At 35.2% G+C, this 26,797-nt stretch overlaps 1 protein-coding gene across 1 annotated transcript; it reads left to right on the plus strand.

Annotated features, from left to right (window-relative positions):
- Positions 1–457: 457 nt before the first annotated feature.
- LOC137402404 (golgin subfamily A member 6-like protein 22) lies at positions 458–26,296 on the plus strand. The gene is made up of 6 exons (XM_068088929.1): positions 458–2,116; positions 2,919–2,957; positions 8,530–8,859; positions 19,204–19,735; positions 24,002–24,369; positions 25,978–26,296. Exons 1-6 carry the CDS (start codon positions 458–460, stop codon positions 26,119–26,121), a joined length of 3,072 nt encoding a protein of 1,023 aa, XP_067945030.1. The 3' UTR covers positions 26,122–26,296.
- Positions 26,297–26,797: the final 501 nt, after the last annotated feature.

A 26,797-nucleotide genomic window follows, 5' to 3' on the forward strand; every position in this document is an offset into this window, starting at 1 on the left:
ATTAATGCCAATGTGTGTTCACAGAATCAAGATGAGTGCATTACTTATAGGTTTTATGTAGAGCGCTGGTGAGGTATATTTGATAGACTAATGAGCACAACCACCTTGCAATTATAGGCATATGGAAAGCAGTGATAGCATCAGCGAGGTGATGCTTTCTATTTGGGAGGATAGACAATCCGTGCGGGTGAACTAAAGCAGATTTTACAGCGGAACTACCTAAAGGGATTACGAGCATATCAGAGACGTACAGTCTACCTTGGTCATATATTCTACCATTTGGAGAGTTTCAACTGTCGTATAACCAAGAAGCTAGAATACATCTAGGTATGATGTAGGCAAGGGTAGTGATTATTAATATATGCAAGGAGAATAATAGAAGTCTATCTCATCATACAGCAATAGCAAGTAAGTAATTGATCACATTAAATATAAATAGAGACACGTCGAGCTCATCATGAATGCAGCCAGAGGTAAAAGCGCAACGAACAAGGTCAATAGCATCGGAGTGAGGAACGTCAAAGCCAAATTCGAAAACGGTATGAAGTGCCAGCGAGCTCCGTCTCCTGCTCCCGTAAGCATGGCAATGAAGAATACAGGTAACCAGAAAAAAGGCATCTCTTCCAGCACAATATCTTCGTATAAAGAACGTTTTGAGCTGTTCACAGCTCCCAAGACTGATGCGACACCAAAACCTGTCATGCGACGAGCAAGCAGTGAAGAAATTGTGGGTAAGTCTCAAAGTTTAGAGAGGACAAAAAGCAACAGCTCTGCTGAGGGACATTGGTTTCAGGCAAGAACTAAGATTTATGAACAGCTGAGCAAGAAACGGGCTCTGTCAACACCTGGCTTAGAGAACTTGGCAGGAGAGAAACTGCCTGTAGAGAAACTTGAAAATAAACCACATAAAAGAAAAGTTGAAGAAAGAGGAGAAATAGCGACCATCTCTGAACGCATCAGCAAGTATAAATCTGATGTTGAAACAAAAAAGACAATTAGCGAAAAACTGAACGATCCGAGTAGCAAGCCGACAGTTCATATAAGTGACATTAAGTCATCCTTTAAGACTAAAGAGGAGATATTGGAGAGTGTACCCAAGCCAGCAGTCACAACTGAAAAACCTAAGGGGTTGGCTGATAAAGTTGAAGGAAGTAGTACAGATAAAAATACAAAAAAATTAGGAGTATACAAAAGTGAAACAGTAAGAGACACTAATGGCAACAGTAATAACAAGATTATGCCTTCTAAGACTGATGACGGTGATAGCATCTCAAGAGACCAAGAAGGAACCGCCAATAAATCAATAAAAATTCATGAAGGAATCCAAAAAGTCATTATCACTGATGTCACAGACATGAGTACAGCGCGGACGTTCATGGAGGAACTGATAGCAGCTATAGACAACGAGCAGCACGTTCCCATGAAACAACTCATAGATCTGTTTGAAAAAATGAAGAGAGAAAATGGTGAGATGAAAAATTCTATCGAGCATTTAAAATCTAAGCTGAATAAAGAGGACTTAGATAGTTTAAGTATATCACTCAGACAACAATTGGATGCTGCCACAGCGGAGTTAGAGTCAGCGAAGGAGCAAATGAAGGAGCTCGCTTCTTACCGAGAGGCTGTCAAAGAGAGCGAAGAGAGATGTGAAGAGCTGGAGGAGCTCAACCATCAATACTTAGAAGATATCGAAGAGCTCAAGTTGGTAATGAATGAAATGAGAGATCAATTTCATGACGACGAAGTTCATGAGACAATTATTCTGCAGCAGAGACTTGATGATATGGCTCGAAGTCTGCGTATAATCCACTTCCGACTCAAAAAAGCTGACGCTAAGTTACAGGAAACTGAGCGAGAAAAAGAGACATTGCTAGAAGAAATCAAACTTTTACAGCGTGGTACATTTACGGATGAAGAAATACGACGAATGCAATCATTGGAGGGAGATTTACAAACAGCCAAAGAAATCTCAGTCGAACTTCATGCTCGGCTGCAAAAGTCGGAAGAAAGAAGGGAAAAGGTCGAAAGAGAGGCCAACCAGCTCCGAGACGAGATTGCTGCCAACGACCTTGAGAACGAAAGATTAAGAAACAACATTCTTCATCTTAGGGAGCAGGTAAGAACTTTCATGTAGACGTCTCGTTTAGTAATAAATATAGTTAGCTTAAAAGATGCTCAGCTGTTAGAGAGGCTATGTATATGTTATCTTTTTTGGCATAATTATAGTAGATGATTTCCTCAGCATTCGACCTTCACTTTATGAGAATTAGTTAGGCTCATAAGAGTCTAATAAGGGTGCAGGAGATCTGCTACCAAAGCTGTCTCTAATATACATACTAGTAATGTTGTCTTCTCATAATATGGACTAGCTACATGTATAAACATATAATAGATAGATAGTATACCTTTGTTATAAAAACAAACTTCTATAGATGAGGGGCTTTAGACTAGGAAGAATATTATAAAACTTTTTCCTAGCTATAATATGATACTGTAAAATAAGTGTATAATAATAGTAATAAGCTGTTCTATTATTAGGAATATGCACGAGCTATAAATAGGTACATCTATGAATCAACTAGAATACTCTCTAGAGAATAAAATCCCTTCCTATAAGAAAACATGCTTTATAGATAGCCCATAATATTTAACCTTAGGTTTCAAAACAGACTATCCGACCTTGGAGCAACTTTTATTGCAGCCTTCGTAAACACTGTAGTTTGTCTTGGCTAAGGCTTTTTACTTTCTAATAATCGAGCAAATATTTGATGTTTTAAGTTCTGCTTCTAAGCAGACGTGCCATACAGGAGCTTCTAGCTAACTGCTATACCACTACAATGCTATTACAGTTGACCCGCAATATAGCACCCTCTAAGTGCTGGTTATCTGATTTTGGAACCTTGTCTTTTCTCTTGTAGATTAGGCAAGGCGATAATGAAGGCGTGCTATCACCCGCTGTGAGTATCCATATAACTCATTAGCCCTGACTAAGTAGCATTCATGTGTGATCCGCGCGCAACTTTAGTGCCTTGCATTTGGCCATCAAATGTCTTTTAGTTGCTAATATCTCTGGAACTAGCTGGCTAGTGTAGGAGCAGCCTAGTAAGCAACTCAATTCTAATACATCCATGGCTATGAAATCAACTTTTAACAGCATTTAACCCAGCCCTAAAGTTTATTAGTCACTAACAGTTTTGTGATGAAGTATGTAATAGTGTAACAAAGCTGTCTAGCCAAAGATGAGAGTCGTCTAACCATGCTCCCTACAGCATTTTAGTATTTTCCATAGATATAGTAAACCCATATAGCAAACATAAATATAGTAGTATAGGGTTTACTATATCTATGGTATTTTCATTAGACCCAACTTAGCATTCACCACCAAGCCGATGCTACCTGCTCATGTTTATTACTGTTACTGGTAATTCTATCTAGTGCCAGCATTGGGTGCTACTGACCCGCTAAACAATGCACAGTCCGTGAGATGAGGCAGGGTGTTTGACAGCCGAGTTTAGAAGAATAAACTCCACATGAAATTCTTTTGTCTGCGCTCATACATCATTCCATACAAAAAGTCAACTTCTTTCTATGCAAAAAGTATATGAGTTTCTAAAATTCCCTCTTGTGTTTATATATAATAATGTCATTGTTTAAAGCTGGTTCTCCAGACTTTTTCTCTAACATTTTAATAACTAGCCTAGCTTAGTTTTATAATGCTGTTCATGCAAATGGGGGGCTCTCCTTCTGATGGCAGCTCTACAATAACTCTCTGACTTCCAATTAGGAGTCACGGCTTCTTAAAATAAACTCTATGCAGTTTATGACCTTGACCTTGATCGAGTGTTTTTAATGCTATTAGGTACTTTCCACTTCTGTTCTTTAGCGATTGCTTGCAAACAGTTTGTTCATTAGCTTTAGGTCACAGTGACAGAGTTTATAACGGTAAAAATTGCATAAAAATAATAATACTAACAATAATGATAATAGTAATAATGATAGTAATAATAATGATAATAATAATAACATTAATAATGGTAATAATAATTATCAATATTATTATCCATAATCTCTACTGAGAGTTCATATAAAGAAATACACGCTGCTACAACACACAACTCTGTTAGGATCGGCTAACATCCTTAAGAAGGTCCTGTCCTTCTCGACCTACTGGAATTAGGCCGATGACAAAAAACAACTCCAGCTTAAGCTGTGATAAAACCAATAATAATAATAATGTTTATAGCTACAGCTGAGGTAAGTGTGACGAGAAAATGATCAACTCGAATATATGTGCAAGAGAATTTAGACAAGGAAAAGAACTGGTAGGCATTACGATTACTGTATAATCAATGTATACATGATAACGAAATTCATGATATCATAATTCTGCAGCAGCAACTTGGTGATATGGCACAAAGTGAGCATATTTTTTACTTTCAACTCAAAAACCAAACACTTTATTGTATTTATATTCCATTATATTATATTGGTATTTTATTTATATTATATTTCTATTATTTTTATATCATATTTGTATTACATTTATATTATATTGTATTATATTTATATTATATTGCTAAAAATTGAATGTAATAACATGGCTAAAAGAAATCAAATTTTATGTAATATTTATCGAGTGCTATTGTAGCAGTTGATTTCAGCAATCAATCTTGAAGAAAATTGCTTTGGCTAAGAAAAGCCATTTCCTCGAGGAGAACAAATCACTGAGCTCTGATAGTACTGATTGATCATAGCACACTTCCCTGTGGCAAAGCTGTAACGCTGTATCACCTACATGCATTCAACACAACATCTCAAGACGGAGTGAATATTACAACAGAATAGCAACACACAGCAAGCTTATAAAGCACTAATACAAAAGCTACCTTTGCTTTATAGGACCAAGGCTTTTTCTTTTCATGCCAGTAGACATTTACATTAAAATTGACACGTGATCATCTGGCTCCTGTCTAACATAAAACGCTTTCGGATTCTCGAAGCCTAGGTGTATGTGATCGGAGTACCAAAAGATGTCTGGGTTCAAATATTGTAGTCCTCACACTTTTATATGGATTACAGTAGTTTTTTCCTCAGCAGGTATACATACGGACAGACAAGTCAGGTTGAGAGCATTGAGAGTGGATAAGTACATCATAAGGAGGTGCGGCTTGAGATCTTTGTAGGTGGTGTATAATGATCTTAGCCTACAATATCGAATGCCTGCCATATAAAAAGCATCTTTGATATGTTAAAAATGTTTGATTTCGATTCATTTACTGGTAATTGCTGGAGCCATAACTGTGTAGGTCGCATAGCTGAATGTGTGGATAACAACTTAGAGTGTATGGTGTGCGTAGAGCTCGGTGATTGTCTATATCGTTCTACAATAAATATGCATCAGCTAATCCTTGATATTTTTCTCGAAGGCTCGCATAGGAAATTTAAAAGCACCCTCGCAATTAATGTTTGTACCTCATACAAATTGTGTATATGAATTGCGTATGAACAATAATCACAAAAATCTCAACTTTATTGTTCTTCGGTACAAACAAAATTGTCACTATTATTGCATAAATTGGTAGTGTATTAATAGCGTGTTGATACTTGATTCACATCAATGAGAGTAAAATACCGTTTAGTTAGTTGTTTTACTTTAATTTTTAAAATCATAGTTTAAAGTCAAGCTTTTTGATTCACTATTTCATATAAATGTACCAAAGTGCTCTCTACACATCTTTCAATGACCATCTTTGGAAGGGTAACAGTCCAGCCACCAAATGATATTGACTTGACAATGCAATTTATCACTTGCCGACTCTTGATGAAACACGGAACTCTGCTGCAACGAAGTTATACGGGTAAAAAACCAAAATTACCTATGAGAGTTTAGTTAGTCGTGCAGCGCAGCAGTTTCTGATCTTGAAGAAAGAATATTCAAGCTACATGCTGGTTGCCTAATTTCTAAACTTTGTGGCTAATTCATAGGGTAACACATCATCACCTCCTGCTGCAGTATTTGTAAACACCCATCAGGTTAGATACAAAGCTTATTAATGTACCTCCCCATACTATCTTAGAGAATAGGTGGCAATAGACCCGGGTACTTGTCTCACCTTATCATATAATATCTAGACGGCGTTTATACCTACTTTTCAGTTTACGTCACTATAGAGTCAGGGGTGAGGAACCTTTTTGACTGAGAGCCAAAAAACCCACATGTTTCAAAATTTAATTTTAGAAGAGCCATATGTATATTTTGAATCTCAAAAACACAAAATGGAAAAGGAAGACCAACAAATTTAGTATGTTTGAACAATTTTAAAGTATAAAAAAAACTGGATTTATTTTGAACAAAAATGTTCAAATGACAATTTTTGTTGTAGCCATCTTTTGGTTTGAAGGGTTTACCTTGTTGATCTAAAAACGACTTCAGCGGCCTGTGCAGAGCGAAGTACAGAAAGCACTAAAAATTCTTTGCTGCGCTCACCACATCAACAAGTTGCAAATAAAACTATATTTCTATTGAATGGACATTATTTTTATTTTGTTTATTGTTACTGTAATTTCAGCATTATTTGTATTACTATGTTAATTAAATTGACAACAAAATTGTGGATTATTTTTCCACCAATTTATCAAAGAGCCAGACGTAATCATCAAAAGAGCCATATATGGCTCGAGAACCATAGGTTCCCTACCTCTGCTATAGAGTCTAACTACGATACGCACTAAGGCTAGACTAGATACACACTGCTGGGGCACAAACAAGAATGAAATAGAACGTTATAAAGTACATTAGAACGAGAAATGCACATCTTTGCATTTTTTTCTATTCTGTACATGCATGTATTTATTATCTTTAAATTCTTTTGCTTAATGTGTTATCTATTGCTATGCGTGCTCAGTTTAAAATCACTGATCTTGGGCTAAGTTTTTACAAGCCATTGCATCTCAGCAGCTGGTGGGCTGTCAACAACATAGTAAAAGTGAGCAGACAAGAAAATAGAGTAGAGACGTGACACGCGTCTAAGACATACAATAGATATGGAAGGTTCTAGATGTTTCCGATTGCTGCAGCATTCACTTTTCACATTACACGAGGAGCATACACATACTTGCTTACAACTATTCACCTAAATAATATCAATATTTCTGTTAAATGTGAAGAAATGGGTGAATGCCAGACTTATAGTTACAAACTTTCACAATTTTAGACCAGCTAAAAGTTTGTCATTGAATTTGTTTCTTGAGGTTTCATTTACTCGTCTCCACAGCTCAAGATGAGCTCATTTGCGCTGTATAAGTGATCGTCATTAGCTCAAAACTTTGATGAAGTTGGAGCCTGTGGTCTTTGGCTTACAGCTAATAGCTGAAATTTGCCATTTATGTAACCCTTTAAGGAGTTTATCAGTCTGTATATCGGATTGTATATCGGATTGTATAAGGAGACAATCTGTAACCAGAGGGCGCTTACAATGGATAACAGTTCACTTATGATCTAATAGAGATTAATTGTGGTTGATGATCATAAACCATATTTAGAGTATTCAGCAATATAGGAAGACTCTTCCAGAGGCAACTGCCATGTATCATGGTCAATAATTTATATTTAGTTTTATTGGTAGTAACCACATATCATTATACATCTTATATCCATAGATCTTATATCCATAGATCTTATATCCATAGATCTTATATCCATAGATCTTATATCCATAGATCTTATATCCATACATCTTATATCCATACATCTTATATCCATAGATCTTATATCCATACATCTTATATCCATAGATCTTATATCCATAGATCTTATATCCATAGATCTTATATCCATAGATCTTATATCCATAGATCTTATATCCATAGATCTTATATCCATAGATCTTATATCCATACATCTTATATCCATACATCTTATATCCATAGATCTTACATCCATAGATCTTATATCCATAGATCTTATATCCATAGATCTTATATCCATAGATCTTATATCCATAGATCTTATATCCATAGATCTGCTCCTAAGTTTGGTATCGCTGCCAAAGCCTAAATAAGTGTAGCCGGATCATTGGAACAATAATACAAATAGTTTTCAAAGTATTTACATATTTAGTTTTATTATGAGTGTTTGATCTTATCGTTAGGCTATGTGTTGTTAAACGCTTCATATCTATAAATTGCATGCTGGGTGATAATCACTTTTTGTATATGTAAGAGAAATCTGCATGATGCATTTGCTGTCATAAAAGTGTTAGAGTTATGTATCTTAAATGCTGCCTGTAGGTTACTAACTTGATCTCTGACAGCACGCCACACGTACATAGTTAATGAGATATTCCTGCTCAACGGACGACTGAGATGCATAATTGGCTCACAACCTGTACTGGTCTTACCTTTGATGTGCGTGTACATGTATTGATATTATATGCAATTGAGTTATTTAGACATCTCAGATCTCGTCTGTTGAGATGGATGACTGCCCTTCATAAGCCGTTTGCTTAGTTTTGTTGATCTGTGCTGCAGGTAAAGATTTCGCGACAAGGCAGCTCGGTTGATATGGACACATTAAAAAACAATCTTGAGGCAAGCATAGAAAGAGAGAATGACATCAAAGAACAGCTCAGTTTCGCTGAACAAGATGCAAAGATGCTGAGGAAAAGGCTGCGAGACATCGAGCATGAAAATGAAGCTTTAACTAAACAGTTGAAAAAATTAACAAATCCGACTAGTCGGAAAGGGAAGGATTTAGAGACGAGTGAGCATATCCAGACAGAGGTGATACAGCTAGAGAACGCTCAGCTCAGACGTAACAATGACAAGCTACATCAAGATATAGACAACTTACAATCACAGGTATGACTATATTAAGATATAGACAACTTACAATTGCAGGTATGGCTATATCAAGAGGTATGGCTTTTCACTAAATGTCGGCTTGCATTGTCTATTTGCATCCCACAGCAAATCGGAATACTGAATATTGGAACACTGTCTAAGACAGGTGATAAAAGCTAGCTTGGGGACAAAGGCTAGCTTGCTTCCCTTTAGCTACATTACTTTAGATACAAGTATCATAAGCTGAAATCTTGGCATTAAAAAAATCTATAAGTTTTGTGAAACCGATTGCGGGTTTGACAAGTTCATTTAAATTTGGAGTTGTCATTTTACAAAATAATGCAGCTTCAAATAATTTAGCATGCATACACACAAACAGTAACGCAGGTCAATACAAAAGCTAAATGTTTTAGTTCGCACTATCTAACTACCTGTCAACTCCTTTAGTTGGAGTCTAGTAGCAGTGAATACTTTCAATCTTTACATAGATTTAATGGTAATATTATGTTACCACTATTTTGATCGGAGGTTTTTCAGAATATCGTTTAAAATAGTGGAGTACTAGTAAGAAAAGAGCATTTCCATCTAATATAATTATGGTGCTTGTTTATCTAGCCTCAGTTCCTTAGACTTCCACTGCTAAGGATATTAATTCTATTGTGTGTAACTCTCTGTCAATACTCGTAATATAGTCTTGCTGTTACAATAGCCCACAAACCAGCAGGGTTTAATACTCTTTGCATTCTTTTCATCAAACATATTGATATAGTACAAGAACAGCTCATACAAAGCCCCAAATTTTTAACTTTAGTAAAAATATGAAAACAGCTCAACTTTCTCTGTCTTCACTATATTTTTCATACAAGGAATTTTTTATTTCACAATTAAAATATGTTGTCAACAGCATTTCAGCAGACCATTGCCAAGAAGGCAAACTTAGAGAGGCAAGTCTTTAATTGGCTCTAGTTTAGGTTCACACATAAACAAATTATTGCTCTATAAAGCTGTTAAAAATTCTGTTTCCCACTTCTTTTAAAATTTATGGACCAAACTATACAGAAGTTGGATAAAAAATGCTTACTAAATTTTTAACTTACATGTATATGAAACAGATTAAGATGAAAATAGTCAGTATTATTAATAAAGAGAATACCCAGAAAGAGAATTTAGTTCATTTTACATAATTTAGTTAATTTATCAAAAAATATTGTATATAAATTTTTGAGGCTAACGTGTATGCAGCTGTTGTTTGTTTAGCTGTTGCAGTAGTGTGAGAAGACTACTTGCTGTTACACCTCTGGCAGCATCTTGTAAGTTGGCAGCGGCCATTAATATCAAATAAAAAGTTAAACTACCTACGTAACTGCGTAATCTAAGTCATTACGTGGTTATTTTATAGTGTTTAATTCATTGTGAAATATAACTTGATCGTCTACACACGAGTGTAACTATGAACTCTTCGACATATTAGGCATGCCGTTTCCTCTTACGAAACACTGATATACTGAATGGATGTAATTGATAAAAGACCACATCATTAGCATCTAGCGTAAGTAACAGACAGTCCTACTAGTGCTATTTATACCAATATAAAACTGGTTATCTGCCATGTACAAGCTTGTGTACAACACTTAAATGTGGTGATACCTCATAGTAAACATCTAGTGAACATCAAAAGTGTTTATTTTGTTGCAATTTTACAGTAATAATACCACAATGGACTAGTATATTTGATACATTTCCTACTTTTTTTGTTTTCATTTAAGTTTATTGCCATAAAAAAAGTTTTAGACAAATGATCGGTTGTTTATAAAGCCCATCTATATGTTCACTATATGACACCTTCCTTAAACCATTGATACAGGGTTTTATCTATACATTTGCTACAGAATTTTTTCGTGTACATAAAATATGCAAATGGGCTTCAAATAAAAACAATGCATACTAAAATTACTTTAACAATTTTTGAGATTCAATACTGCGTACCATGATACTGTCTGTTCATTTATGTTTCAAATTTAAAACATTCATCATTGATATGTGATTTGATATTTTATAATTGTTCTTCTTTTCACGCACTTGTAACTGGTTGCCACTTGTAACTGGTTGCCACTTGTAACTGGTTGCCACTTGTAACTGGTTGCCACTTGTAACTGGTTGCCACTTGTAACTGGTTGCCACTTGTAACTGGTTGCCACTTGTAACTGGTTGCCACTTGTAACTGGTTGCCACTTGTAACTGGTTGCCACTTGTAACTGGTTGCCACTTGTAACTGGTTGCCACTTGTAACTGGTTGCCACTTGTAACTGGTTGCCACTTGTAACTGGTTGCCACTTGTAACTGGTTGCCACTTGTAACTGGTTGCCAATGAGGCTGGTAAAGAAGGGTTCTAGTTCTTTGCAAGCGGTTTGGTGAAACTACAGCAGTTAGTTAGTCTGAATAGCAACCCAAGGGTAGAATCCTATTGGGAGGGTAGTGATTGTAAAGATTATAATCACACCCGCATCTAGTCTGCATGTAAGCTAGTTCTCTGTGACAGCTTACAGCAGAAAAGAGAAGTTACTTCACGTACAAGAACAGAAGCATATTCTCAAAATTACTTGGAATTCATCGCTTAAAGTCTATACTTGTTTAGCAAAGTAAAGGAAGTTGCTATAGCATTAATTTAGCCTTACAAGCCTTACACTAAATAAGTTTTATTTGTATAAGCACTTATGTAATATTTGTATTACATAACTCTAGGCAGCCCCACTTCTTTGGATTCCAATTCCCTAAACTTACAGTTGTCCCGACAATGTTCGGGTCTAAACGATTGATGCAGTCGAGTCTGCCTGAAGAGCCTCTTGCGTGGCTCTCATATTTCCTGGGGCAGCGATGTCGATCATGATACACTCTTCTAGTTTTCCTTGCCCAAAATGATACCTATCCGCCTTGCTTCTATGAACTTGTCAACATAGCGATCGAAGTCTCACAGCATTCATTTTCTAACCATCTCTTCAGTTATACATTCAGATTATGGTTTCGCGTGAGAGTGTACACGGGCTTCTACAATACTGCAAAGCACTGGCCACATGTGTTTCTCTATAATGACATCTGTATCTGAAGCACTAGGGGGAGACCCAGATTCGAGCACGCGTTCCACAGAGCACATCATGTGAACAAAAATATTTTTGGAGTGCTCGAAGCCTAAGTCGCTAGCAACACTGCTCTTGAGTGCCTCCATGTGTTTGCTAGTTTACTAGTTTATAAAACGGCTTATTGCAAACAACCTAGAGCTGACAATCTTCTCTTTCCATTGTGCTATTTTATTTAGCTACAAATGCAAAACTTGGTGAGTTATTAGCACTGCTATACACCTAACTTGAGTAAAAACTTACTATGAAAAGCTACTATATTCAACATGTTTTTATTGAAATCATGTTGGAATAAAGAATTGATCGATAGAATAAACCGATATTTAAAATAACTCGAAGATTGTTTTTCACTTTAAGATACTTTTAAGATACTCAGCCTTCCACGCAAACTTTACTGTCAAAGCTTTGACAATTTTAATCATTTTGAGAGGGTTTATGGTTGGATTCAGAATGAACTCTAAAATGCTCTCAAATTAGCCACAGTACCTAATCTATCTAACCCCATACTCCACCTCCCTTGTATAAAATTTTATTAATTCTGTAGATTACACAAGACCAGATGTTTAGGGCATCCTTGATCAATTAGTAAAGCATCAGTAAATTTGTCTGCTGCAACTCACTGCATTCACTTATTATGCATGTCACTGCTTCATCCACCATCTTGCATGTTCTGCTTACAGCTGAATCTCTTGAGTGTTCATCTTTTCCTTTTCTGTAGGTAGTTGTTATTATATTATGGTATATTATATGTATTATCCCTCTAATTATTATTCTTGCTATTACTATTATCATCATAGAAATGTTTCAACATGGTAATAACACTGCTATCCATCTATATATAATATCAATGTTTGTTTGTCTGTCGTTTGTCTGTCCAGTTATAGCGATAAAGTTTTAGCAATGAAAAATCATCTTCGTACTAGAAATGAACTCAGACATTCAAATCACAAGTCTACTAACATGCGCGCATAACCACAAGGCTAAGCCGTTCTTATCACACTCATGGCTCTCAACATATACTGTATATCCTTTTCACGATTGCACATGATAAACTATTAATTAATACAGTGCGCCCTCGGGTTACTTTGCCCTGATTGAAAAAGATTTTTGCCTCAATATATGGAACATGATGTTTTTCTGTCCTCGACATACGAAAATGAAATTTTCTCAACTTTTGTTCGCCATGCTATATCAACAAATTTTTTTTTATAATTTTCAATATTTACTGCACGTATATAAAACTTTGATGATTTTATAAGGAAGCATTTGCATTGAATGTTTACTACGGGTTTCAATACCACTCTATGAAAAATCTGTACTTCACGACGCCAATGCTGAAACGAATTAAAATCATATAATTGCATACCAAATACTTTTTTATTGTAATCGCACCAAAACAGACTATATTTAGCCATTACATACTAATTATTTCACATTTACCTTTAAACACCTTTACAGTTGTTCTGTTTTTTCTCTTAGTTTGTTTGAACTGCGCAAAAACTTTTCAAATGATATGAAATTTGACAGTTAAAATGGTAACCGTTGTTATATGTTAAATAAAAATCAATTTTCTTTGCAGAGACTTTTTTATTACTCAGACAGTGCCAAGCATTCGCCTAGTCTTTGATATACAAAACCTTCCTCATAATGTTAGCCGATACCAGTTTGGCAAATATTGCTCGGCTATTCCTGGTCAATATAAAATAACTCATCTAGTCATTCAGGTGAACGATCACCACTTTCCACACTCAGTTCACTTCTATTAGTAAAACCTGGTACTTTGTTATTAGCAATGTTAATAATTCTTATTATTCTTTTTATCATCATTATTACTACTATTGACGATATCATTATTATTACTATTATTATTATTACTATTGTTGATTATTATTATTATTATGCTTTGAGTAATAGCAAAGGAAAGCGTCTTTTTAAAAAGATCACCTTGCACTTTTTATAGTTCCACCCAGCGCCTCCATAATACATAACACTTTAAAAAGATAAATTTTTGAAGCAGCGCATACATTTGTCAAAAAGCAAATTTAGATATAACTCGACATTAATGATGAGTTAAGCATTTTACACCATGATATCTGAGAAGGTTCTCAGCTTTACAAAAGTGGTCACAATAAATTGCAAGGGAAAGGTTCTTTCAAATTAACACGTCGCAGAGGTAACTAACTACAGTAACTATTAGGTAACTCGATACAGTAACTATTATGAGTAGTTGTGATCAAACTATTCGTGTAAATTAGTAAAAAAACATTAACTTTATGCTTTTTCATTAATCAACAACTTGTAACTTCTGTTGAGTCTCGACTACATACAACACTACCAAAACTAAAAATTCTGTGATCTTTCACAAGGTGAGCACCAAGCCACATTCTTGAAGTTGTCCTTAACCGTAATGCAGTGTTTATAGCCCAAGTGACAATAAGTAAAAACAGAGGTAATAAACCAGCCGCTACCAGCCCTCGGTGCGGTGCGAGCACGAACTAACCAATATAGTGACCTATGATGGTTTGATATAATGTTATAAAGAAGAGCTCATACAATGTTTAAAAGTAAGTTTACATTTCCTCTCTTAAAAAGTCTCTCAGAAGTTAAATTTTAACCTCTTCAAGAGCTTCAGTACCAGTTCTATAGATTTAATCCTGGTGACATGTCTATTGCTGTAGCGTCCTAGATCATCCAACTCGCATAACAACCTAGCATTAACTATATGTTCTTGTTATGGAGTAACCATACTTTTCTTGCCAAAGGAATTTTTAGTTGGGGATGCAATGTAGCTTCTGGTTGTACTTAAGTATTGTAAGCATACAAATTAGAGTAACATCCAAAATACCTCGGCGTTAAATAGTAGGGTGAGTAGTCGTAAACTAGGTTAGTAACCTCTTAGCAAGGCAGTAGAATTGTTAGAGGTTCAAGACACGCTTTTAGTAGATAATATCCTTAGGGACAGAAAGCAATTTAGTTAAGTCAATGACTGTTTCCAGTTGGTTCAGACAGCTAGCTATCTGTACGTCTGCTCAACGATCTGGCTTAAGAATTTTGTAAGTTGACAACGTTTCTGCAAATGTTGACACTGAAATAACAGGAAGATAAACAAGTAGAGTCTCCTGTTCAAATAACAGCAAAAATCTCAGGCTAATACAAATCATCTGCTACTGAAATAATCGATATGCGCTCGGAGATACACGTATTGTATCCAACGGGAAAAAGATTACGGGATATAAGCTCTCTATAGGTACTAGGAGGTACCAATAGGGAAAGCTCTAGAGGTTTTTCTAGAGTACTATGAATAATTTTTTATACTCTTTGCCCTCATTTTATAGTATTTGAGTTATCCTATAGAATAACCAGATTTCAGCTCTAATCCTATATTTACACTGCTCCAGATTGTGAGCCTCTTGCTAGTCTTTCTGCTAAAGGTCTATTTTACAAGTTTTACCACCAAGAATGTTTTAGCATTCAGCAACAGGAAGGCGTCTGAGAATCTATGCATGCTATTTGTTGAAGTTTTTAAGATCGATAATGTCAGATAGCCATTTGATCCTTGTTTACGATATAGCCTTGGTTTCATACTTAAACTCATGATGTGATGCCTTCTAATACGAAAAGCACATTCTTGTGTCAAGTCTCGTGTCATGATGATCAAGCTGTTGATCACCTGCTACAATGTCTATAAGCGCTACCTGTATTGAGGCCCCTGGGATTCATGAAGATCGATAGGCATGATTGTGTTTCCTCAACATTTTTTTTTCAAACACCCAATCAATGAACCATTAATTTTCTTTGACAATGCCAACAATTGTCATTACCAATACTAGTAACATGTGGAATAGGTGAAGCTTTTAAACTTTTTGCCTTTTGAGACAAAGAACTCATTCATCCGATCTGTAAAAATGGTATACATTGATCTCCTGACATCATTTTAAAGGATCTGTGAGTCATACGTAGGTTTGGGGGAGATGCTTTACTGCCAATCTTAGCTGAAACGGTTATGGCTAAACCCTCTGCCTGTTAGAGTTCCCTTAAAAACCATAACAACACTTAAAGCAGGTACAACCTCTTAATTTAACATATATTTATATTAACAATTTAAAAATATACAGTATACTCATATAGACTGTTATTGCGCAGTCCATAATAATTTTATAAAAACAATGTATTTTGTATGGTGTTGGAAAATAAATAAAAGGAAACAAATGGCCATGTGGTGTCATAAATGCGAAAAAGGAAATTTATACATGGCTTGAAACTACAAAACTTACGTATACATCTGGTCAGTTTTGAAAACAATTTAAAAGAATTAGCAACACATTTGTTGAGTGCATCTTTTGGTACGTACAAAATAAAATCATCACAGCATAGCTATCTGGTACTTGAGAGTTGAAACATATCAGCTATATAAGGAGGAGTTATAGCCATTCAGTACTTTGACTCCAACAATCTTAGTAAAATAAGTCAACACATCTGGCTGTTGGAGAATGTCAACTGTTCTAAACAAAAATGTATATGGTATAAGATAAGGTGGTATTATACATGTAACATAGGTAATATTATTAGGGTTATAGTTACATAACAGCCAAGTTGACACACTTGCACATCTTTAAAAGTGACAACTATCCTTATGAGCCATATGAGTTTACGCCTATCACCCACTGAGAGGTGCATAGACATAACTACTTGTACATGTATATAAATACTTGTACATGTATACTGTTCAAATTATAGGCTTGCTGTGTTACATGCTGCCGTTGACCCGAGATCGCTGTTCTTTGTATACTTATACTAATTGGCAGCCAATATGCAGATATTCTGCCACAAGTAGAGAGGTCAAAGGCTTACCCAGTTAACTACGCATAACTATTCCATGCACCATAATTTGCTGAAGGTTGATTATGTAAACAGACTCCACGTGTGGTATATTAGCCTTTCTAACATGATTAGCAATCACTCGACTGGGCAGAAAATTTTAATCGATGAATCATTGAACTTCTTTGTCTCTGATGTCTTTTATTATTATTATTATAGGCTGTCGGAAATACGCAAGTTGTCTAATGCTTGTTTGTAGTTTTTCTGATTTTTAGAATCGCCTCCAGCTATTTGTCCTTTTTTATCAAATAGTTATAGATCCATACGCCTTATTCAATTATATAATTTCCTAAATATTGGTACGAATATACTTTGAAACTGTTAGATAAGGTTCTCCACTCGTCAAAGTAGTTGTAGACACGCCAATCACCCTTTGAAATTATAATTTTAGTAGCACCACAACTCCAAGTTTTGCATTGGTAAAAATTGAAAAGTTATACACATATACGGTATATACATACAAACATACATACATACATCTATATACCTGTATGTATAATATATGATATATAATATATGATATATAATACATAATATATAATACATAAAAAAAATATATATACTTACATACATATGTGTATATACACGTATATACTATTTGAACGAGCGGCGTTGCTCGGGTAATCAAAAAGTCTTTGGCACAGAAAATTTATTTTTATTTAACATATAACAACATTTACCTTTTTAACTTTCCAACTTCATATCAGAAGAAAAGAGTTTTGGGCAGTTCAAATATGTTAAGAGAAAATAAAACAAATGTGAAGGTGTTTAAAGGTAACTGTAATATTTAGCAAGTAATGGTTAAATAAAGTGTGTTTTGCTACGACTACCATGAAAAATTATTTGGTGTACCACTATATGATTTGGTGTACCACTATATGATTTGGTGTACCACTATATGATTTGGTGTACCACTATATGATTTGGTGTACCACTATATGATTTGGTGTACCACTATATGATTTGGTGTACCACTATATGATTTTAATTCGTTTAAATGTTGTAACAAAAATATCGTATAGAGGGGGATATAAAAACCCATAGTAATTCTTTAATGCAAACATCTCCTGGTAAAAATCATCAAAACTTTACATGCGTAGCGTACGTATTAAAAATTAGTAACAGAACGATATGTTAACTTTAACACACATAACTATAGTTACTTACAGTAACTTTAGTGTATTTAGTAATTATGGTCTGCAAGAAAATGTAATATTATGATGTACTACGCACAGTACTTACCGTGGGAGTTCTTACCTTCGAGACAGGCATGTAACGTAAACGTTGAATCTAACTTAATTGAATTTTACTTACTAAGCGCATCCTCAAAGGAAATTTTAGTATGTATTTTACTAAACTAAACTTCACCTTTCAATGAAAATTTTATGAAAAAAAAAATTTTTTAAATTTTTTTATTCTATATGTTTTCAAATTTATTTATTTTAACTATAATTTTTAACGAATAAAGCTGAACTTAAATAGCAAGCACAGTATATATCTTTCAGGCGTTGTGGGATGGATTTCGACAATCGGCATACCGACATTTTTGTGATCTCGTCGTAATTAGTACACCAACTACCCAATTTTAATTGCCTGAGAAACTTTTGTTAAATACTATGTGGTGGAAGACAAATTGGCCCTATTATACCAAGAATGAAAAAGCGTCGTGTTTCATAGAGTAGGGCAACAAAATCTTGTAAAAAGAACATCGTAACCCGTACGCGCACTGTATTAATTAATAATTTAGCGCGCAATTGAGAAAAGGGTATACAGTATATGGTAAGAGCGATGGAATAGTAAGGATGGAGTGGCCATATGATTAGGTGCGCGTATATACAAACTTGCAGTTGCAATCGTCGTGAGTTCTAATCCAATACGAAGCGCATTGTTCATTTTTAGATTTGAATCACTATAGCTGACCAGATACTGAACGACGTCAGACAATGACAGACCATGACAGGCGATGAACTTTGAGATTTATATATATATATATATATATATATATATATATATAAGATATATATATAAGATATATATATAAGATATATATATAAGATATATATATAAGATATATGATATACAGTATATACACCTTTATTGAGTAGTTTATAATCATTTTTATAAAAAAGGTTTTACATATGGTGCCATAAGAAAACTATGAATATAGGAAAACATGGTTAAGCTTGAAAGTAGTTTTTCAAAGAATAGATATGGAGAATGCTAAATTATTCTTTTTTATCAGTTTCCTTACACTCAAGGAGTGGCAAAGACCCTTCTAGTTAGTGATGAGCCTACTTATCACACAACAAATAGGCAAACCTTTTCTATAATTACTCATAACTCTTTACAGATTAAATCTCTGCAGCAAAAGCTCACTTTGGTTCAGGATGAAGAGAAAGAAGGACCGCTTTCGATCTCTAAGAATTCTCTCTATTACGAGACCAAGTTTGAGAAGATGATGCAAGAAATCAGAGACCTGCGAGAGCAGTTGCAAGAAAAGGATGCCGACTTTAAAAGATTACGAGAAGAGACAACAGGTAAATCTCGGAGAGATCAATTTAGGAGAGCGATTACGATAGACTGCGACTCGGTAGACATAAAAAATCAATTAGATATAGCTCTACAAGAGGCTAGCCAACTAAAACGAAAGTTAGAGGAGGTTGAACGGAGAAATGAGGAGCTCGTTAACCAAGGTAGAGATGACGACAGATGCCAGGATAACACTAAAAACATTTACGCTGATTCAAATTTGCTAGCAGCACGAAGTGAAACCGCTAGTTGTCTAGCAGAAGCGAATGGAGAGAACGATCGTAAGCTCAACTCTGGCAATTCCAAATCGGCTTATGAACAGAATCAAGGCAAAAAATCAATACCAGATATAGGTAAGTTTATAAAGTTTGTAGCCTTAGTACCTAAACTTGCACTTGTTTAAATATCTCTTGGATGTTGGATTAAATGTATGTAGGCTGTTTGCAATCAGGTATACGGTATATGCCTTTGGTCTTCAAACACGAGGTTTTCAAACCTCTCACGATTTCAAAGGAAATGCAGTAATCCTAACTTAGATTGAGATACATGCTGGTACATAATAACCAAATCAGGTAGGTGTGTTGATAGTGGTTAAACACGCGTGTGGGATTGCAACAACGAAAGCTGTGATGAATAAGATCTTCATAAATATCTTAATGTTTGCAGACTACAATAACCCAACACTTACTTTATAACAAACGTATTTGGTGTATTCTAAAAATGCCAAAAATGTTTCATTAAATTCGTCTGTGGATCAGCGGTAGAGTAATGGCCGTGTCAGTCTCTTACCGCTGAAAAAGGATGGAGAAGATAACTCCATAATAGACTTTGAGTTATACCCACGATAAACTTCGACATAACATAAACATGTACATATAAAGACATAGGTTTAATATATTTGAATACAAGTATATAAATACCCATAGGATTTATTAACTTGTCACATACCCTATACCGCAATAAATATTGTTTCCACATTTTGTCATGCATATCCCTTGAGGGTGCGATTAGGGAATTCAGAAGCACTTGAAGATGAATGTGAGTAGGAAGAAGGCTTAGAGAGAGCTTAGAGAGAAGACGAGAGCAACAAGTAAAATCAGCTGAAGTGAAACGAGGGAAGTCTGCACTTAACTTATCAGTTCACCTAGTATAGACAGAGACTGCTAGTTTGATAGGAATAATGATGATAGTGAGAACAATATTACTAGTGAAGATAATACTTACTATTGAATGGAAACAATATTTCCACCACTTACCTGTAGGTAAGTAAACACTGAATTCTGAGGTTGCAATTCTAATGCTGAAACACTGAATATTCCCACCTATTTACCTCTAGGTAAGTAGTGGTAATAACTACTTACTTCTAGGTAAGACTCATATAAACAGTGTTGAATGTTTGAAAGGACCTGCATAGTTGGCGAATCATAATAAACAAAAGTATAGCAAATCGCGCCTCCCTATATACGGGAATATCAATAAATATTTCGTCTTTAGGATATCGCCATGGACACATTTGTTTACTGTCTTATAATAAAAAGCAGTACCTACATATCAATTGTTCAATATCTAGTCAAACATAAAGCTGCTAAACTATAGCTTACCAGTATGTATCATATTGCATATTGAAGACCGTAGAACCTCTTGAGGTAGCACGTGTATTGATGAGTAGATGCATGAAAGTAAATTAAGTCACTTATAAGAGAAGGCAACTGCTAAATAATTAATATCAGGTCATGTGTCAAGCATGAGCCTATAAGCTTAGTTATGACAGACAGAACATGAATGTTAAAATTCTATTCAAAGAATAATATAAATCTTAGCTTCAGAACTCAGTGTTTTATTAAAACTCTTATAGAAATACAGTATTCTGCCAATCTGCATTTCTTAAGTTTTGTTCATATCATGAAGAGCTAATTGTATATTATAGATGTGATATAAGACCTGCCAGCAGCTACGTGCTAGCAGCAATAAATTATCTATATATTGTCTGGCCGACTTAGACATGTAACATGCATACGGATCAAATAGCCTCTGAAAAGCTTACTTTCAACTGTGATGGGTGCAGAGTTATGATTGCGCTATCAAACGATTGCAGGACCCCTGAATGACGTTCAGATCATTAACCCATGCATCCTGAGCTAACTCGCAAAAGTTTCCTTATTAGATAACTGCTTGTATAATAAACAAATAATTTAGACATGTACATGGTTATGCACTGCAGTACTTCCTGCAAGCCTCTCCTATTCTAGAAAACAAATAACTAAAATAAATAATTATAGCAAAGCTCTAAAAACTATTCAAGTTGAAAAAAGTGTATTGGATGAAATTAATCTACGTATTGCAATAGACAAATATAATCAAATAAGCCTTTAGCTATTATTATTAATATTATTACTATTATAATTACTATTGTTATTATTATTACTATTATTATTATTGTTATTATTACTATTATTGTAAAAGTTTTTCTTCACAGTCGTATGGTGGTAGTCTGGTGGTATACTGGTTTTAGTCCGTGTTGAGTCCGGGTCTTAACAAAAGGCCAAAGGATCCAACATCTTCCTCAATTCCACTAAGAGAGGTCTTTCCTCAAAATGTGAGCTGTTCCTAAGATGGCCGTCTTCTGTATAGTCTCAAAAGACATGTTCACTCCCACCTCTGCCAAGTATGCTATATGCCTCATTGATATTGTTCCGAGTGCACCAATTACTATTGGTATCACTTCGGTCTTCCCCTTCCACAGTCTATTTATTTATTATTACTATTGGTATTATCATTACTAGAGTTTTTCTTCACAGTCGTGTGGTGGTAGGTGACTGGTTTTAGTCCATGTTGAGTCCTTGAGACCTTTCTCAATATGTGAGCTGTTCCTTATTATTATTGTTATTATTACTATTACTATTACTGTTATTCTTATTATTATTATTGTTATTATTACTATTAATATTACTATTATTATCATTATCATTATGGTTATTACTACTATTAATATTATTATCATAATTATTGTTATTATTATTATTGCTGCTATTATAAAAACTGTCTTCACAACCAGGAGATTGGTAAAAAGTGAGCTCAGCCCTTAGCTTAAAGCCAAAGGGTTATTGCTTTAATGATTGCTTCTGTTGAAGAGTCTTCCTTAGAATCTGAGCAGCTCCTAGTAGCGCTGTTTTCTAAATTGTTTCAAAAAACAGTTCAGCGCCGACCTTAGCGAGAAGTGATGAGATAAGCTGGCTAGATATTTTTCCAAGAGCTCCAATCACTATTAATAGGTATCACTTTTGGGTGGACATTTCACAGCCTTCGAAGCTCAGATCCCAGCTCTTTATATTTTTAATTATTATAATCATCATTATTATTGTTATTGGGGCATCGCACAGTTTTTTCTGTATTCAACCGCACCATCCATTCAGAACCACCAAACCTGAATAGACAGCACCTTTCTTAAGATGCTTGCCAAACCCAATAGAGCAGTTTGTTGAATGTTGTCTACTCTCTTCAGGCCAACATAGAGCACCCCCACTCAGTCCCTCGGGCGACAGATAGCTCCAAGTACACACATCACTATTGGTATCACTTAAGCTCTTGTGTTCCACAGTCTGTTCACTTCTATAACTAAAGCATTTATTATTATTATGTGTTGTGATAAATTTAACAAAAATTACTTTACTTTGATTCTTAAGAATTGCTTTTTTTAAACAAAACTCTATTTCTCTAAACTAATAGCTGATAACATGAATAATGATAAAGAATAATTTCATTACAACATAAGATATTGATGAGAGGAATGATAGTATTGATTATAAAGGCACTTTAGCCGGCATTGCACTGCAGCCTGCACAATGCTGCCACTCATCTCAGTAGTTAGGTGAGGGAATGCCTGAACTACCCATTGTAAGGCTGAAATCATTTTACGACTAGCTTTAGACTGAGATATATAGTTGAGTTAAACAACAGTTTGAGTTTTCTTATTAGTAAAAGGGAGATCGCTACATTGTTATGGTACACAGACTATATTATTATTACATATATATTATATTATTATATATACTTACATGTATTATATATTAAAGTTGAAAGCTTTTTCAATAAAAACTTATTAAGCTTATGAACCTATATTTCTTTACAAGAAAATTTCTTTTCCTGACTTGATTATTTATTTGGGTTGAGTATAATATTTAGACGAATTCTATATACGGCAGTTGAGGCTTTAGACAAAGTCTAAGTGGTAAATTGTTAACTCTTTCCTTTGTTACAAATATTTATTCTCTTTAATGATCTATCTTTGTCAAATATAATAACCAATAAGAGCGGAATGCACTGTGTAAGACATATTATTAACTATATGTAAATATTTCTAGCTATGGACTATGGAGCCATTAGACAGCTAGTAGAGTGTGAGGCAATGGAAGAGGTAATCACACGTATTAGATGAGTGCACTCATAGCCTTTCTTTTCATCAATAAACTCCTTAGAGTCAATTATATTCTGCCACAAAGTTTTGATTACAACTTGAGGAGAAGCTCTTAAAATCGACCAATCAGTCGCAAGTTGTCTCAATAGTATATCGCTGTACATTTCATGAGGCCGCCTGTTGACCAGTGTCATGTACTTGGCAGGTGAGCTGGCACGAAAGCTTCAGGAAAGTGAAGAGAAGGTAGTATTTTACGAATCCCAGCTTTTAGCTTTGCGTCGTGACATGCAGACGATGGAGAAAAACCTGCATGACGACATCAACAGTCTCACAATGAAAAACTCGATTCTACGGCAGCTTCTCGAAGTCATCAGCGAGCATGAAGGTGATGAGAAATATGGTGGTGGAGAAGCACAGCATCCTCATCATTCTCGGCAAGCCAATTTTCGTCAGACCGCCGACAGAGATAAAACTGACTCAACTATGGAAAGTGAGTCAGCGATAGCCAACAGCGATCTTGGGAGTGACAGTGTAATTGCCAAGCATATCAGTCGTCTCCCCCATGACATACAGGTATGGCATTGAAACTTTATAACATACCTGTTGGTATGCTTGTATATGAACTGAGACACAATTTTACATTGGTGTGAAACTGGGTTTTTATTTGTTTTCATAGTTTACAAGTGCATTCTGACAGCATTGTGGGATGCTAATACATAGCCAGCCTCATTGATTGGTCTCACGTGATCTTCATTACATTGGCCACAAATCCAACTGCCTTATCAATTTAGCGTGTTTACTCATGTGTTATTGCATTGCCAATAATAACCATTGGCATTGTGAAAGAAAACTTTAATTGAATGCGTAAATTCGGCTGGTACTTTATAAGTGAAGGTAAAAAAGAACCAAGGATTGATGATTATTCAATTTTATAAACGCCCAAAAAGGTGAAGCATAAGGTGAAGCATTTCAGAAGAAGTTGACCCAATTATCTTTTCGGTTAGTGATACATATCTCATTGATAAATAGCCCTAAAATCTAACGCTCTACAATGAGACAGTTCAGTTTTTTTACTACAAAATCGTATCAAAGCTTGCGGTTGGATCATTCAGTTCAGTTTGGCGCAGACTTTATAAAATGTTGTTCTATAATGTGGATTAGCAAGGTGTTGGTGTCTGGTTTAAGGTGTACATGTAGTAGATTTTCATGGCCAGGCAGATATGCAACTTTCAGTCATGGCTGTAATAAATAGAAATGCGCGGTGTTGTTAACCATTCTGAGACTAACGCCTGGTAAGAGCTTAAAATGTTGGTGAACATCTGATGAAACCTTTAGTACAGTGGCTGATAGAAAGTCAGGTAGAGTGGCTGGAGAAGTGCCATGTGGTACAGCTGGTGGAATGCCTGGCAGAAAGAATTGGGAAAAATTTGGTAAATCATTTGTTGGGATGCCAGCTAAAATACCAAGTCGAACGTTTGCTAAAATGCCCGATAGAATGCTTGCAAATATGTCTGGTAAGGTGTCTGATGTTTTACATGGTGGTCAGGCTGCAACGCACCTTTAGGCACACCAGCTCATTTAATAGTATGTTGGCAAACACTTACGCATTATGCGAGTATTAATTAGCTAGATGCCTGGTGGTAAATACAACAAATTTCTGGCAGGAAGGCTAAAACAAGGTTTCGCTCAACTTAGCTCAATAATACAGCTATTACAAGCCCCAATTAGCGGAGGGAAATGGTTCACACTATATATACATTCAAATCTCATATAATCGCATCTCCAGGCTCCAGGCTGCATTCCCATGCGCTGAATCGACGGTGGGCCTCACCGCATGCATGTACTATGTACTTGTAAATGGTATGAGCTGACCTAATCTCCAATGCTCATGTAGGTTAAAAACAGCAGTTCTTGAACTATGGTATTCAACCCTCTCAAGCCCTGTCTGATCAGAAGATAAGTTTTTTACATTCAACAAATTTTACTTTTTGTTCCATATACGTACCTGTGGAGTGTTATCCATTTTATATTTTGACACAGCAGCTGTGCAAAGAATTCTTGCACACAGCCAAAATATTTTGCTCGAGTTATGTGGCATGTTGATGGCATGTTATTTAGCTGTCAAATTAACCATTTACTCAGAGCCGAACTAAACAAGAAGCAATATATTTTTTGTTGTAGAGTCATTTCAGAAAGAAAATTAGCTACTTGGAAAACCAACTTAAAGAGGAACGAGAAAGATCTAAAACGGCTGAGCGATTATTGCAGCAGGTAAAAAAGTCTACCTCACACAGCACAGATAAAATGATACGACACCCTTCCTGAATATCACCAACATCATTATTTTTTTATCATTTCTATACCCATAGGAAAACTAAATGTAGCACATTGTACAATTATTGTACGACTGTATTAGCTCTATTCTACTTTTATTGTACCCAGCTTTCTGTATTGTCGTGATACTAAACGCTTTCTGCGTTGTCGTAGCAGATGTTGTATGACTCCGGCACATGCTGTACCATTCCTGTTTCTGTATGTTGCACGAAGGTAGCAGTGCACATTTCATCATCTTCAATACACTGGCTTCTTTCCTTCCGCAACTTGTATCCCTGTAAGCTCAATCACACCTAACAACCAAATGGATAATTGTGCTATAATGATAATAACACAGCAAAGTTTTAATTTTTGCACATTGATAATAAAAAGAAAATTTTTTTGGGATGATTTTAGGTGACATTGCAAAAGCTTATGTTATAATTCTAGGTGGCATTTCAAGTGATTGACAAAAGGTCAACAGGTCAAGTACACTTATGTCATCATTTGTGTTCAAACTCATTTCTTTAAGGCAAAAGAAGACTGTTCAGTAGCTTTGTAAAGATACTATTATGTTTAGCTCCGTAAATAGGACACACAAATCGCCATGATAACAGCATGCTTAACTGATAATAGTTCATGCATAACTGAATGATAAAATCAGATGTACCTATATGGGGCAACTAGC

The sequence above is a fragment of the Watersipora subatra genome, chromosome 1 (assembly GCF_963576615.1).
Source record: "Watersipora subatra chromosome 1, tzWatSuba1.1, whole genome shotgun sequence".
Classification (NCBI taxonomy): Eukaryota; Metazoa; Bryozoa; class Gymnolaemata; order Cheilostomatida; family Watersiporidae; genus Watersipora; species Watersipora subatra.

Coding starts and splice junctions, on each gene's coding strand:
- LOC137402404 (XM_068088929.1), top strand. CDS start 458: ATGAATGCAGCCAGAGGTAAAAGCGCAACGAACAAGGTCAATAGCATC. Junction 2,117..2,918: donor TTCTTCATCTTAGGGAGCAG/GTAAGAACTTTC, acceptor TTTCTCTTGTAG/ATTAGGCAAGGCGATAATGA. Junction 19,736..24,001: donor AAAATCAATACCAGATATAG/GTAAGTTTATAA, acceptor TGTACTTGGCAG/GTGAGCTGGCACGAAAGCTT.